General features: G+C 44.4%; 1 protein-coding gene across 1 annotated transcript; it reads left to right on the plus strand.

The window, feature by feature from the left end:
* Window positions 1–8,822: 8,822 nt before the first annotated feature.
* On the plus strand, window positions 8,823–13,659 carry PIM3 (Pim-3 proto-oncogene, serine/threonine kinase). The gene is made up of 6 exons (XM_052669215.1): window positions 8,823–9,100; window positions 9,314–9,423; window positions 9,524–9,574; window positions 9,802–10,165; window positions 11,282–11,458; window positions 11,690–13,659. Exons 1-6 carry the CDS (start codon window positions 9,016–9,018, stop codon window positions 11,872–11,874), a joined length of 972 nt encoding a protein of 323 aa, XP_052525175.1. The 5' UTR covers window positions 8,823–9,015; the 3' UTR covers window positions 11,875–13,659.
* The last annotated feature ends 206 nt before the right edge of the window (window positions 13,660–13,865 follow it).

Consider the following 13,865-nt stretch of genomic DNA (forward strand, 5'->3'; position numbering starts at 1 on the left):
TGTAGCACACGCAACAAGTGCAGCAGCCATCTTTGCCACAAGGGTGGCACAGAACTAGAGGTATTAGCAAATGTTAATCTGGTGGCCCAGGTAAATATCCTCAAACATATACCTTTTAGACAGTTTATTTTAGTTTAAGGAACTGTACTTTACAAAAGTAATTTAGATCTTCTATTTCACCAGAAACTTGACCTGCTATGACATGATATGGAAATAAAAGGCATGGTATGCAATACAACATTGTCTCACTGTTTGTTCTTTTGACTACTGTCAGATTATGAAGTATTAGTATTTAGATTTCAACTACAGATATACTACCTTCAGCTCATCTACTGCACACATTTTCAAAATGCATGAATTTACCATTAAGTTTCTCACACTTGACTTTCTTTGTAGTAATATAGACAGTAGGTTGGTCTGAAAGTAATGCCTCCTATATTTCCATGGAAACTACAAGAACACAATAACTCTACTGGCTAGAGGAAATTCTCAGCTCCAAACACTATTCTTCAGCAGTCACCACCTAAGCTATGCATTCTCACCAGTGATGAACAAGGACCTACATGCCGTGCTCATAAAAATCTGCACTAGCAGAGGAGATCCACTGTCCCTGTCATCACTGATGAAAGACATCACACATCACCCATCACTTCACGGTTATCACATTCAGTCTTGACTCTTCCATACAAGTGTCAATGGATGTCAATAGTGTAGGGAGGAGTCTGATGGCAGACATTGCTTCATACGCACTGCCATGTCAAAGGCCATTTTGCCCCTCTGCATTGTATTTGGATAGCAGCATTTTACTGGTAACATAACCACCTCTTCTTTGGTTGCTGGTGGCACATAATGAAAGTAATATAAAAAGGTAGAAAATATGTAACTAGATACAAGGAATAATAAGTATACCTGCATCACTCTTAAGCAGGCATGCAGGACGTGATCACAGGACATTTCTAAGCAAAAGGGGAAGGGCTGAAGAATGCTGAGTTTTCAGTTGAATATTACTCCTGAAAGTCCAGCAGAACTAAACAGTTAATATAACTTCATTGTGATGGACTTATTCTGGCTCAGTAAGATAAACAGTCCTGAGAACAATGTCAAGATACATCCTAGATTGCTCTAGTGTAAATGAGCTGTTATCACCCACAGATAAAGCATTCTACACCCAGACCCTCATAAATATTGTATACCTGTTGTACACAGGCATCTGGGGGGATTAGGTGAGGCTCTGTTTACAGCCCTGAGCATGGATTTGCTTCCATCCATTCCTTTACTTTGAGTTCTTCCCTTCAGCCTGGAAGTAAGAGGGTGCAGGCTGCCTTCTTGTGTTTTCTCTTGTGGCTCATGCATCTAATATTTCAGAAAAGAGCATACCAAAGATTTTTACACATGAAGATGACAAAGCAGATAATAACAGATGACAAAGGACTCACATAACATTCACATCACTTTTGAGCAGCAGTAGAAAGCCAATAGATATGTAGACGAACATTGACATCTAAAATAGTAACATATATTTGAATTATCTCCTAATTGCCCACAGCTACTAACAGAATATTTAGGCCCCTCTCCACTTATATTCAAAACTAGTAAATTCCATGTGTAGTCTCAAAAATAAAGCATAGATAGAAACATAATGAAAGATAAAATGGCTAAAATACTCAAAATGGACCTATCATCTTTGATGGCTTGTGTTACTCAGTTTTGCTATCTTTTTTTACTTCTCCTATGTACCGATCAGACATGGGAGACTTGCCAGCTTGAAATATGAATCATTTCATCCTTTCAGATACCATAAAAGTTAAATTGTAGAGTATTTTTTTGTTAATTTTTAACATTTAGGAAGCAATTAAATAAAGAGTTAAATAAATAAATAAAAACTAGATACACTGATTAACACAACACAAGCCAAAGCAAACTTTACAAAGTTCATGGAAACACAATAGAACGGGAAAAAAATATGACCATAAAATTAGTATATGGCTACTGATAAGATACACAGAAAAATGTCCTTTGATCGCAGTCATATGTGGTTTATGGTACATACCTTAGTTATCTATGAATAAAACACTGAGCAAGGACAGTCAGTAAGTTTCTAATTATAGTAAAAATGTTGCAGTGCATTCAGTTGAGCTTTGATCAAAGATCATTTAATGATACCCATACCTTCCCATGTTTTAGCTTCATGAATTTTAATTTTATGAGTACATTAACAAACCAGGTATCAACTTTATGTATACGTTAAATGGATTTTTTCTTCTCATAGACTTGATCTGCACTTGAAAAATAAAAAGTGTGGCCCATGCTGACAAGACTAATTATTCTTATAGAAAAATATACATGCATTAGCATAGCAATCGGGATCTTTTGTACAAATATCTATGGATATTCCTAATGAAAGCAGCAGTGCCTTGTGACAGTTCCACAAGGGACTGCATGTGAAAAGCACGTGTAGGACTGGGGTTTCACTAGTTAATAATTACATTCCTTTAGCTTAGCCAAGATCAGGAGTGCTGAAAGCTTGTCCATCAGAAAGCTGGGACACACCCACTCAAAGTAATCTGAAGGTTCCCTCCTGTATGTGGTTCAAAGTACAGATTTTATTTCTGTAATTAGAGTAACTTTAGAGTTAGAGTAACTTTAGAGCAACGTAAAAACAGCAGGAAAAGTATGAATTCTTCTACTGTTCATTTTAGCACTCCTCATCCAGGAGCTTTTTTTCCATAAAAGTGCTTGAAAATTTAAACTGCTGTTCTGAAGTGCATCCACCTATTACACTTAAGGATGTGAAATTCATCATGTCCACATAGCAACCACTATCGTTTTTAACAGTTATACAACAAAATCTCCCACCCACATCACATCACTATCCACTCTATTTTAAATGACTCCTCTTTCTTTTAAAACTGGAAATACATCACTACAAAGAATAGAAGTTAGTAGCAAAAGACCATAAGTGGTGGTATTACAATTTTGATTTAAATTTAGTGTCAAAACTCAAGGCATCAAGTGAAGACTTCATATCTCTGACCATTGATCCCCTCTGAAAATAACTCTTTTTGCAAGTTGCCACTGATACATATATCATCATAACTGAAAATCATTTAAATTTTTCTGCCTGTTCTGAAGTACAAAAAGCCACATTAGTGGCTGCCAGTGATTTGGAATTAGTTTATGATTAAAAAAATCCTGAATTATTTTATTGCAAACACAGCAATGTGACTTTTGGATCAGGTACAGATCCAATAGAATTATATAAACGTTATAGCTAAGATGTTCACAGCTCAGCTAAGTTTTTTGTATATTTATGTTTCACATTCCAAAATTTTCATACAATAATTTTGAAAAGGGAAGGTAGAACAGAATCCAGTTCAATCTGTATTTTAGCATTTATTTAAACTAAAGACAGACACAGAAGCAATGTTCTTTTTCTTCAGGCCATACTGAGAATCTTCAGAGATCATCTGTTCCAGTGTTTCTCTAACTTTAATTGAAGGATTCCCTATTGATCTACTTGCTAGTTATTATGCACATATGATTTGTTATTTCTATTGGTACATAGGTTGCAGATTGAGAAATAATCATCCCATGTTTTTATTCAATTGAACAAAAAATTGGGATCAATTTTTCACATTATTATAGCATTTTAATTATAACTATTGAAACAAGCAGAATTAAGTCAGCCAAACATAGGATTTTGTTAAGAACTGCCTCACTATACAAACTGTGTAGTCCAGCACATTGGATCTCTCTATACAAAGTCTTGAGGGCAGGCAGAGGTGGACTATCTCCTCCTTACTCATATTCCTTATTCACTAATTTCCCAGTATCAGTACCAATTCATTCTAATCAACAGAAATTTGGTTTCCACCTTGAAATCTGAGACCTAATAGCCCTTCTCTTATTTTTATCATTCAACCATATCTCTTGAATATTCTTGTTATCCCTAAAAATACAATACTCTTTTTAATCTTGTTGCATTCTTGGCCTTTGTGATTTGGCAGTGAATTCCACACTCTAATTACAAGTTTTATAAGTAGAGGTAATTATAGCTTGTATTTTATCAATTTTGAATGTTACTTTTTAATTTTCCTTGATGTTCCTGTGCTTATGTTAGATGACAGAGAACACAGTCATCTAATCAACTGTACCTAGACAATTATTCTACTGCATACTCTTTTTTAACCTTCTCTGAGGTTTAAAAAAAAAAAACAAAAACTGAGAAACTGAGAAACTAATCTTTCAAAACAGATTTTTTTTCATATCCTTAATCATCCTCATTACTCTTCCTTGATCTTGCCTTAGTTCTCCTATGGAAGAACTTTGCGAAATGAGGAAAACAGCTGCTGAGCTTGTGCAGTCTCTGTACGAAACACAATGTGCCACATGTGTAATCATGAAAGATGAGGTCCTGAGAACTCAGTTCTATGGAGAGCCTAGCTCCTTCAGTCATAAGTGTAAATGCTGGAGAGACTTTCCAGCCAGACTTTCCTTGACAGAATTCCATGGTAAACAACACAAATTCTGCATCAAATCCATACATTCTTCTCACATATGAACATATCTTCTTGACTTAATTTATAGAGGACTATGTTTACCTTCTGTTATCCCCCTTCACTTTGCTTCTATAGTTGATTCCAATTCCTTATCTAGGAAGCTCTTCCTGTGTGAAACAGCTATCACATATGAGAGATAAATAAATAAATAAATAAGCCAGTCAGTATATAAATAAATAAATAAAAGATGTTTCTAGGCTGTGATGGTACAAGATTATCTCTTAACCTTTTCCCAAATAAACAAAAACCAGAAAAAAAATAATTTTTTTCACATTTTAACACCTGGTTTCTAGATCTTGTGTTCTTCTTGAAAGTCCTACTAGGTTTTTCAACATTCTTTTGACTGTTCCCCACTACTGTTCTAAATAACACTGTAAAAATGGGTCATATTTCTCGTGTATTCTTAAATTAGTGCTCTGCTGATAAAAGGTCAATATTCATCCCCGTACAGTCTTCATCAAACACCTGCATGCAGGTGTTTATTTCTGAAAGGATTCCAGTAGAGTTATCCATCCGTATCAAACTTCACCACAGTATTGTATACTGAAAGGTTATTTCTACTGGCAAGATCTGCTCCCAGGCCTTCCAGAACTCCATGGCAAGTAGCAAAGATCAAGCTAGTGGCTAAATAAATAGACTGCCAGCAAATGTCACGAAAGGCTGCTCTCTATCCATTCTTCAGGCCACAGTGGTCAGCGGAGGTTCCTAATAATTATAAAAATGTAGTGCCTTGTCACAGACAATGGCCAGGATGATCTATGTGACTACAGTCTGAACAACCTCACCACAGTCTGTGGGAAAATTATGGAGCAAGTACTCAGAGAAACCATTCTCAGTCACACAATGACAATGTGACTGAGAATGGTCATCTTGAATTTACCAAGAGCAAACTGTGTTGTATCACACTGATTGCCTCCTACAATTAAATTACACACTATCTAAGAGAGATGGAGTAGTTAGTGTTGTCCCTCTTGTCTTCAGAAAGACTTTTGAAAGTGTTCTTGCAGTCAAACTGGTAGATACAGGTTCGATAGGTGGACTACAAGGTTACTTAAAAACTGACCAGTTCACTGACTCAAAGAGTAGTTAACAAATGTTTGAAGTCCAATTAGCAGGTGATTCCCAGCGGCAATCCCTGGGAAGAAGATTGGGGATGGTATGACTTGAATGATAAGATCTTTAGGAAGTAAAGGTAAAATCAAATCAAGGGGAGGCTGTGAGAATATTGTAGAGAAGAGCTCCTATTCTGGAAGACTTCCACAGACTGAAAGAGAACAGATAAATCTGTCTTGAAATTGTAAAAATATGAATATTAGTGCAGGTTGAGACTAACAGTTCTACAGGATAGAACCAAGTGGACAACAACTGAACAAAGTCACCAGTGTCTCCCTGCAGCAATGAATACTAACCACATCTTGGACTGCATTAGCAAGACCATAGCCAGCAGGTCGAGGGACATGATTACTGCACTCTGTTCAGAACGTTTAAAACCACATTTGGAGCACAGTGTTCAGCTTACTTTCACCTGAAATAAAAAAGATTGAAAAGAGGCAAGTGAAGGGTAATGAAGATGACTAAAAGCTTTGAGTATCTCATGTATTCAGATACTCAGAGGCTGAGGGACCTGAAGATGTCAATATTCTTAACTTCAGTGGACTTTTACTACTATAGCATTCCTTGTGGTTACATTATGCAAACAGACACATTTTGGTAGGCCCATCTTGAGAATCTACAATAGTTACAGGCATGCATAAGAGCATGTTAACACCACCAGCAGAATATCAGATGATGTGCCACAGCAAACTTTGAACTGGGTTCCACACACGTATTAGAAGATAGCTTGAGATGGTACTGCCTCTGTGCTGCAAGCAGAAACTCTGGTGGAATTTCCATACTTCTATGTTTAAGGAACTCACATGAGTTCAGGGACCCTTGCACAGAAAAAAATGATTTGCACATCAAAGAGCTAACTGGCATCCTACCCATGAACAATTTTCCATTTATAGTTGCAAACCCACTGCTCAAGAGGCCAAGACAAGTTTGCAAAATATTTCTGCAGCCATAATTGTTTAGGACCACTGAACTGCATGTTCCAAGCCAGATCAAAAGGAGCACCACAAACCCATGAAAGGCTTATGTGAAAAGACAGGGTAAATTCCAAGTCTGGGATCCATCTGTAATTCTGTCAAACCAAGAGTCCTTGTAACTGTATACAAATTAAATGTCTGTCTGCCAAAAATTACGTGAACAAAGAACAAATACCCCCTTATCTTTTTATTTATTTATTTATACAGTAACTACCTTGTTTTCTCTAACGTTAACGTAACACAGTTATATCGTTGTGAAAGCACAGATCAGATTAGGAGTTATACCAATACCAGATATCAATCATGATCTTATTTAACGATTTTATTCAAACAGATGTGTAAAGGTACGCTATATATAGCTGAAAAGCTTAAATGCAAGAGGATTCTGAGGAAACTCCAAATTATTTTCTTGAACGTTGCAAGGCAAAGAAAATACTAATCTGTAATAGCCTGATAATGCAAAGATAGATGAACAAAATTGCAAAAGCAATTAGAATGAAAAAGGCCTGATATTTTACAATTGGAGACTAGTGATATATGCATCATGTGCATACAATATTATCTGAAGAAACCTAAAAATTTCTTTCACGTGACTAAAGATAGCCAAAAGGCAGGTTTTCTAACCAGAAAAAAAAGAAAAAAGGCATTTTTTGCTTTAACTGCTATTTTTTTTTTTTAATTAATAATTAAAAGAAACAACACAATCTTCCTAATTCCTTAATGTGCCCAATAAATTGAATGGGTTTCCTCTACAATCACTACATTTTGTGTGAAAGGTACAAACTGTCCCACAGGTCCCACTGATCTAGCTCCAACAAACAGCCTGGGACACAAAGGGCTGAAAATATGCCACAAAACATGACCTTTCCATCAGCTGGTCTGATCTAATAACAGACATTACCTCTCCCTAGAAACCCTCACTTTGTTTATAGAGATGGTGCACTGTTATCAGGGAACGCCAACTGCCAGGCTCTCCCTGTGCCCAGAGTGGAAAAACCGCCAGGTCCTGAAGTGATTGTCCAAAAATACCCTCATTTTAGGGATCCCCGTGCAACACGGTGCCTCCAGCTCCACTATTTCCAACACAGGCACGCCAGTTGTTCCCACCAACTGCCGCTGCTGGTCCCAAACTAGGAGGCACGTTGACCCGTGCCAGCGTTCCCCGAGCAGCGCAGTCTTCCCACACCCATGTTGAAGGCCGCGCCGGAAGCAGCCGTTAAGGGCACCGCTTCGGGCACGGGGTCCAAACCCCCCAGGGACACCGCGAAGGGCCTTCGGAGGAGCCCGGAGGCACCGGAGGACACCGCGCAGCCGCCTGGACGCCGCCGGCCCGCCGCCACCATTCCTGCTGAGGCAGCGCCCCCTGCCGGCCGGGCGGTGCGCCCGGAGCCGCTCCCTGCCAGCGCCCGGCCGGCGCCTGGGCGGGGAGGCCGGGAAGCCTTCTGAGGCCCCGCACCGGGGAGCGTGGCTGAAAGCGGGGAGCGAGAAAGCGCCGCGAAGGGTAAGCTAAGCACGAACGCTCCAGTCTCGGCCACCCGGATCCGCGACACACCACGCCGCAGCAGGGGGATGGGGGGAGACGGCTGCGTGGCCCCGTATGCCCCCGCTCAGGCGGCGATGATGGCGGCACCCCGCCCCCGCGCGGCCCCACCGCGGCGCCGAGGCCGCGAGAGCCCTTCCCGCAGCCCAGGGCGGAGCCGCTCCCGGCGCGCCGCGGCATTCCCGCCCCGCCCGCCACATGCAGATGAGGCCCCTCCTCATTGGCCACGCCGGGAGCCCTTTGAAAAGGCGCTCCCTGATTGGCCGTCCGGAAATGTTAACGCAAATAGGGAGAATCTCCTTCCCCCCCCCCCCCCCCCCCCCGCTTTTTTTTTTTTGGCAGCTAGTGCGCGCGGAGCCTCAGACGGTCGTAACGCTGCGCGTCGGTTACTACAAACAAGTAGTCCCCGGCCCCCGCCCTCCTCCCGCCCGCCCGCCCGCTCCGCGGGGCGGGACGAAGAGCTGCAGCCGCGGCCGCCGCACCGCGGGCGCCCCGGTGCGGAGGGGAGGGGGCCGGCTGGGCGGTGGCGGTGAGAGGTGTTTCCCCCTCCCCCGCGGAGGGATATCCTCGCGCGCTCGGCCCGCACCAAAATATTGGGAGTTAAGAGGCGGCTCCGCGGCGCCGCCGGCTCAGAAGCGCGCGGGCAGGCACGGCGGCGGCGCGGCTCCTGCGCCCGCCACGGCTCCACTGCGGCGTTGCCCAGGGGCGGGCAGAACGCGCGGCCCCGGCGCCGCCCGGCTCTGAACGGCTCGGCGGAGCGAGGAGGACGGCTCGGAGCCGCCGGGATCCCGGAGATACGAAGAGGGGTCGGGAGGACCCCCGCCGCAAGATGCTGCTCTCCAAGTTCGGCTCGCTGGCGCACATCTGCAGCCCCGCCAGCATGGACCACCTGCCCGTCAAGATCCTGCCGCCAGGTACGGAGCGCTGGGACCTGCGCTGCGCTTTTATATAACCGGAGAAGACGGCTTTTGGGGGAGGAAAAAAAAAAAAAAAAAAAAGAAAACCAAACGCCCTGTGCCGCACGGACGTAGCGCCCTTCTGGGATTTTTTTTTTTTTTCTCCATGATTTTTTCTTTTTAATCGTTATTTCTGTTGGAGCCGCCACTAACGCTGTGTTTCTCCCCCAGTGAAAGTGGAGAAAGAGCCCTTCGATAAAGTGTACCAGGTGGGCTCGGTGCTGGGCAGCGGCGGCTTCGGCACGGTGTACGCGGGCAGCAGGACGGCCGACGGGCTGCCGGTGAGCGCGGGGTGCGGGCTGCGGGGCGGCGCGGGGCTGCGGGGCTGCGGGGCTGCGGCCGTGCCCGCTGACGGCGCCTCTCTTTTCCCGCACCGTGCAGGTCGCTGTGAAGCATGTGGTGAAGGAGCGGGTGACCGAGTGGGGCACGATCGTAAGTCCGCGGGGGCCTTTGTGTTTGTGTGTGTGCGCGCGTTGGTGGGGCGGGGGGATCATGGGGGGGGGGGGGGGGGGGGTCATGGGGGGTTGATTGTAGGTCTTGGGGATGGGGGGGACGAGGGCTGGGGGGGTTGGGGGGCTGCCGGGTGTCGCCGCCGCCGCCGCAGCGCCGCGCCCGCCCCTCGGACTGCGGCACGGCGCTGACCGCGGCCCCGCGCGCAGGGCGGCGTCATGGTGCCCCTGGAGATCGTCCTGCTGAAGAAGGTGGGCTCCGGCTTCCGCGGCGTCATCAAGCTGCTGGACTGGTACGAGCGGCCCGACGGCTTCCTCATCGTCATGGAACGGCCCGAGCTGGTGAAGGATCTCTTCGACTTCATCACGGAGAAGGGCGCGCTGGACGAGGACACGGCACGCGGGTTCTTCCGGCAGGTGCTGGAGGCCGTGCGGCACTGCTACGGCTGCGGCGTGGTGCACCGCGACATCAAGGACGAGAACCTGCTGGTGGATCTGCGCACGGGCGAGCTGAAGCTCATCGACTTCGGCTCGGGGGCCCTCCTCAAGGACACGGTCTACACCGATTTCGATGGTACGTGCGTGCCCCTCCCGCCCGCTGCGCTCCCTCCTATCGGGGCCATCGGTAACGGAAACCTTTGGACCCGACGCGGCTCGGGGTGTTCGGTTGCGTAGGAAAGGAGCGATTCCGGGCGGTGACGCAGCAGTTTCTATTTCCCTGCCTTGGAAAAAGCGCGTTTTTTTTTCCTAGAGGGCGATCTGTTTACAAGGAGCCTTCGCAGTGTCGTATGTTCCCGGGGTGGATGCGCTGTTTTTCTGTGTGGAGCAATTTTTAGCTTCCCCCTCAACCCCCCCTTTTCCCCTTCGTGGTGTCCTGGAAATCCCGCATTGCAGATCGCGAAATCAGTGAATCGCTACGCTCCCCTTAAACGCACAGCTCCGGGCTCAGCGACCCAAAGCGGAGCGCGTTCTCTTGAGCGATGCCAGCGGGGGCTGCGCTCCCTCTCCCCGCACCCCCCCGGTCCATCCTCGGCCGCCGCACTCCACATCTGTTTGTTGTGAAACCCGACCCCGCGCCACGTGACCCCGCATCACCGCAGCGCTGTTGTTTGGTATCCACGGAGCGCTCCGGGGGCGGCGGCTGCCGCAGCGCTGCACGGGGCTTTTTTTTCTTTTTTTTTTTCTTTTTTTTTTTTTTAAAAAAAAAATGGGTGAACGGCCTTATTTTGTTTACTGCCCGCTGGAAATGGATAAAGCGGCTTAGCCCCGTGTAATAAGGCGGACCCGAGCTTCACCTCCTTGCTGCCTGCCCGCCTCCTCCCCGCCAGCCCCCTTTGTCCTTTTGTGTCTATTTTTGGTGTGATGCTGCAGACGCCACGTGGTCAGTGAAAGGGAGCTGCCTTCGTCAACAGCCAGCTGACGGCGGCTCCTTCTCTGCAACGGGCAGCGCTGCCAGGCCGCGGTGTCACCCGGCACTGACCTGGAGTTACACCACTGCTGGGCTGGGGCCAGGCAAAATCACTGCTTTTGACTTTTTTTTTTTTTTTTTTTTTTTTTGTGACTCCCATAGTGCTGTGTTCATGAACCTAATTTAGCCCTGTGAGATGTCCTTGAATAAGGGGAAAGCACTCTAATCCTCTTTTTTTTTTTTTTTTTTTTTTTTTTTTGGCTGTTGTTGCTCTTCTTTTAGGAACAAGAGTATACAGTCCTCCAGAATGGATCAGATACCACAGATACCATGGGAGGTCAGCGACAGTATGGTCTCTAGGAGTCCTCCTTTATGACATGGTGTGTGGGGACATCCCATTTGAGCAGGATGAGGAGATCTTGCGGGGACGACTGTATTTCAGGAGAAGAATTTCACCTGGTGAGTTGTGTAGGGAATGAATTGGGAGGGTTGCCTTGCTTGTGTGGTTTGTTGTTGTTTTTTGGGGGGAGGGAACCCCAGGGAGGGGATGTAGGTTTCTTTATTTTCTTTGTTTGTAGGTAATTTAAATTTTGTACACCGGAGTTGTTTGTTTTCTTGTTTTGCTTTTAAGATTACTTTTATAGTCTAACATTGCTTTTTTCTTTCTCTTTTTTTTTTTTTTTTTTCCAGAATGTCAACAGCTTATCAAATGGTGCCTTTCACTGAGGCCTTCAGACAGACCAACACTTGAGCAGATTTTTGACCATCAATGGATGCACAAATCAGAAGTAGTGAAGTCTGAGGACTGTGATATAAGGCTACGGACCCTTGATACTGATGTATCGAGCACAAGTTCAAGTAATGAGAGTCTGTGAATGGCTAAGGACCTCGCACTGGGAGGGGAGCTACAAGCAGAAAGACCACAGTGCTGCTGCCAATACGTAGGAGGGGCTAGAAAAATGCATTCATTATTCTGTAGTTGAATCTTTGTCTGAGGGACTTGATTTTATTTTCCCCTTTTGCTGGTTTCTGCTTTGGAATGAGAGATTTCCTTTGGAAACGCTGATGTTTAGGAGTTGCAGGCCAGTACTTAGTCAAAGACTGACCTTATTAAGAAAGCAGTGACCTCTTGAATACATGGTAAACTTTTTTGCTCTCATAGAGCCTGGACTAGATTTTATTTGCTTTTGAGTGCCTTTTTGAAAGCTGCTTCAGTGGGACTTTCTTTTTTGAGCTGTGTATGTCCAAAGAAGATCCAGTTCATCATAGGAATTTGCTGCCTTCAGACTCAGTGCTGGGGGAAGCAGCTCCTATGATGCATTGGAGAACATGTTTGGTGATTGAATGAAGTAGTCCCATCCACTGGTGATGGAATACTTGAACACAGACATTTCACTCCTGCCCCCCGCCCCTTTCCAAATCCAACCCACCTCTGCTGCTCAAAATATTTCCTATAGCCTGCACAGAAATACAAACAGGTATATCAGCTTTTTTTATTGGAAACATTTATTCATGTTTCCTTTTATCATCTCTACCACTGGGCATGAGAAGCCCCTTTCTCAACTCCCCCCGGCCTTTTGTCACCCTGCGAGTCTTAAGAGTATGTATGGGCATGTTGAATGCACAATCAATGCAATATTCAAGGACTTTACTTTTTTTCCATACCTGTATAATGTGTTTATGTAAACTTGGTTTTCCCATGTACTATACAGTTATTTATTGTTTGAAGTTTAGAAGACCTCCCACAGGTTTCAGCTGTGGCTATTTATTTGGTTAATTTATTTGGTTAGAGTTATTCAACACTGTGCTTTCCCTTCCTTCTCCCCATGGGAAGTCTAGTGATTTGCCCATGGCACTTTTTTTCTGCATTCCTGTCAACTTTTGTTTAAAAAAAAAAAAAAAAAAAAAAAAGACAAAAAATATTTCTGACCTTATCAGCTTTTGTTGGAAGATGGAAAATTGTTGTACAAAGTCTAATTTAAGGGAAATAGAATGACTTTTTAAAGTTAGTCAGTATGCCTTTTGTCTGGTATTGAACCAGAAATGTAAAGTAATGCTGTTTGGAAGGGTTTTAAATTATTGACATTGTACAGTCTCCGTGCATTGGCTCTGGAAGGTAGAGTGGCAGAGTCATAAACCTTAATTTATTTTAATAGCTGTGTTTCTGTGATCTGGTTGCATTTATGCAGCTTGGATTTGGATTTTTTTTTTCTTCTGTTCAACAGTGTGAAATGTATGGAGATCATATTTTTTATACAGGTATTTCAATTAAACTTTTTTTGTATATAACAGTTCTGTTTCTGTGTGTGTGTAGTCCCTTTTATCTTCACCATTGCTCTTGAATCCAGCTGGGGAGCTAGAGTGCTATGAAGAACTTCTCTTCTAAATGTCAACAACATCCAACCCATAGTTATTAGGCCTATGCTATCCGCCAATGTCCGTTCTGGAAGGATTAAGCAATTGCTCATCTTGGCTGTATCTACTTGATTACCTGATTTGATGTTGAACTGCAATAGGTGTACAATGCAGCAGCACTAATGACCTACATGGAGGGGGAGGGGCTGTGATTATGTATTTTTTTTTTCAACTCTGTAAACACTGAATAACTGAAATACCACTGTACTCATTGTCCTTAAACACAACAAAGAAGTGTTTCTGTACTTGCTCACGGTGACTGTTTTCATAGTTGACATGTTTACTTTCCATTACATTCCATTTCCTTCCTCCCTCTTACCCCTTCCTCCTGGGGGTAGAAGGGAATTTCCTGTGCACTTACAGGAAAGGCCAACCAGCATGCTTAGAATGGGGTGCCTGCTTTCCTTCAGCTTCTTGTTACCAGAAGTGTCTGCTGTGTCACTTTGTGAAG

The sequence above is a fragment of the Tympanuchus pallidicinctus genome, unplaced genomic scaffold (genome assembly GCF_026119805.1).
Source record: "Tympanuchus pallidicinctus isolate F22 unplaced genomic scaffold, pur_lepc_1.0 scaffold8, whole genome shotgun sequence".
NCBI classification, from domain to species: domain Eukaryota; kingdom Metazoa; phylum Chordata; class Aves; order Galliformes; family Phasianidae; genus Tympanuchus; species Tympanuchus pallidicinctus.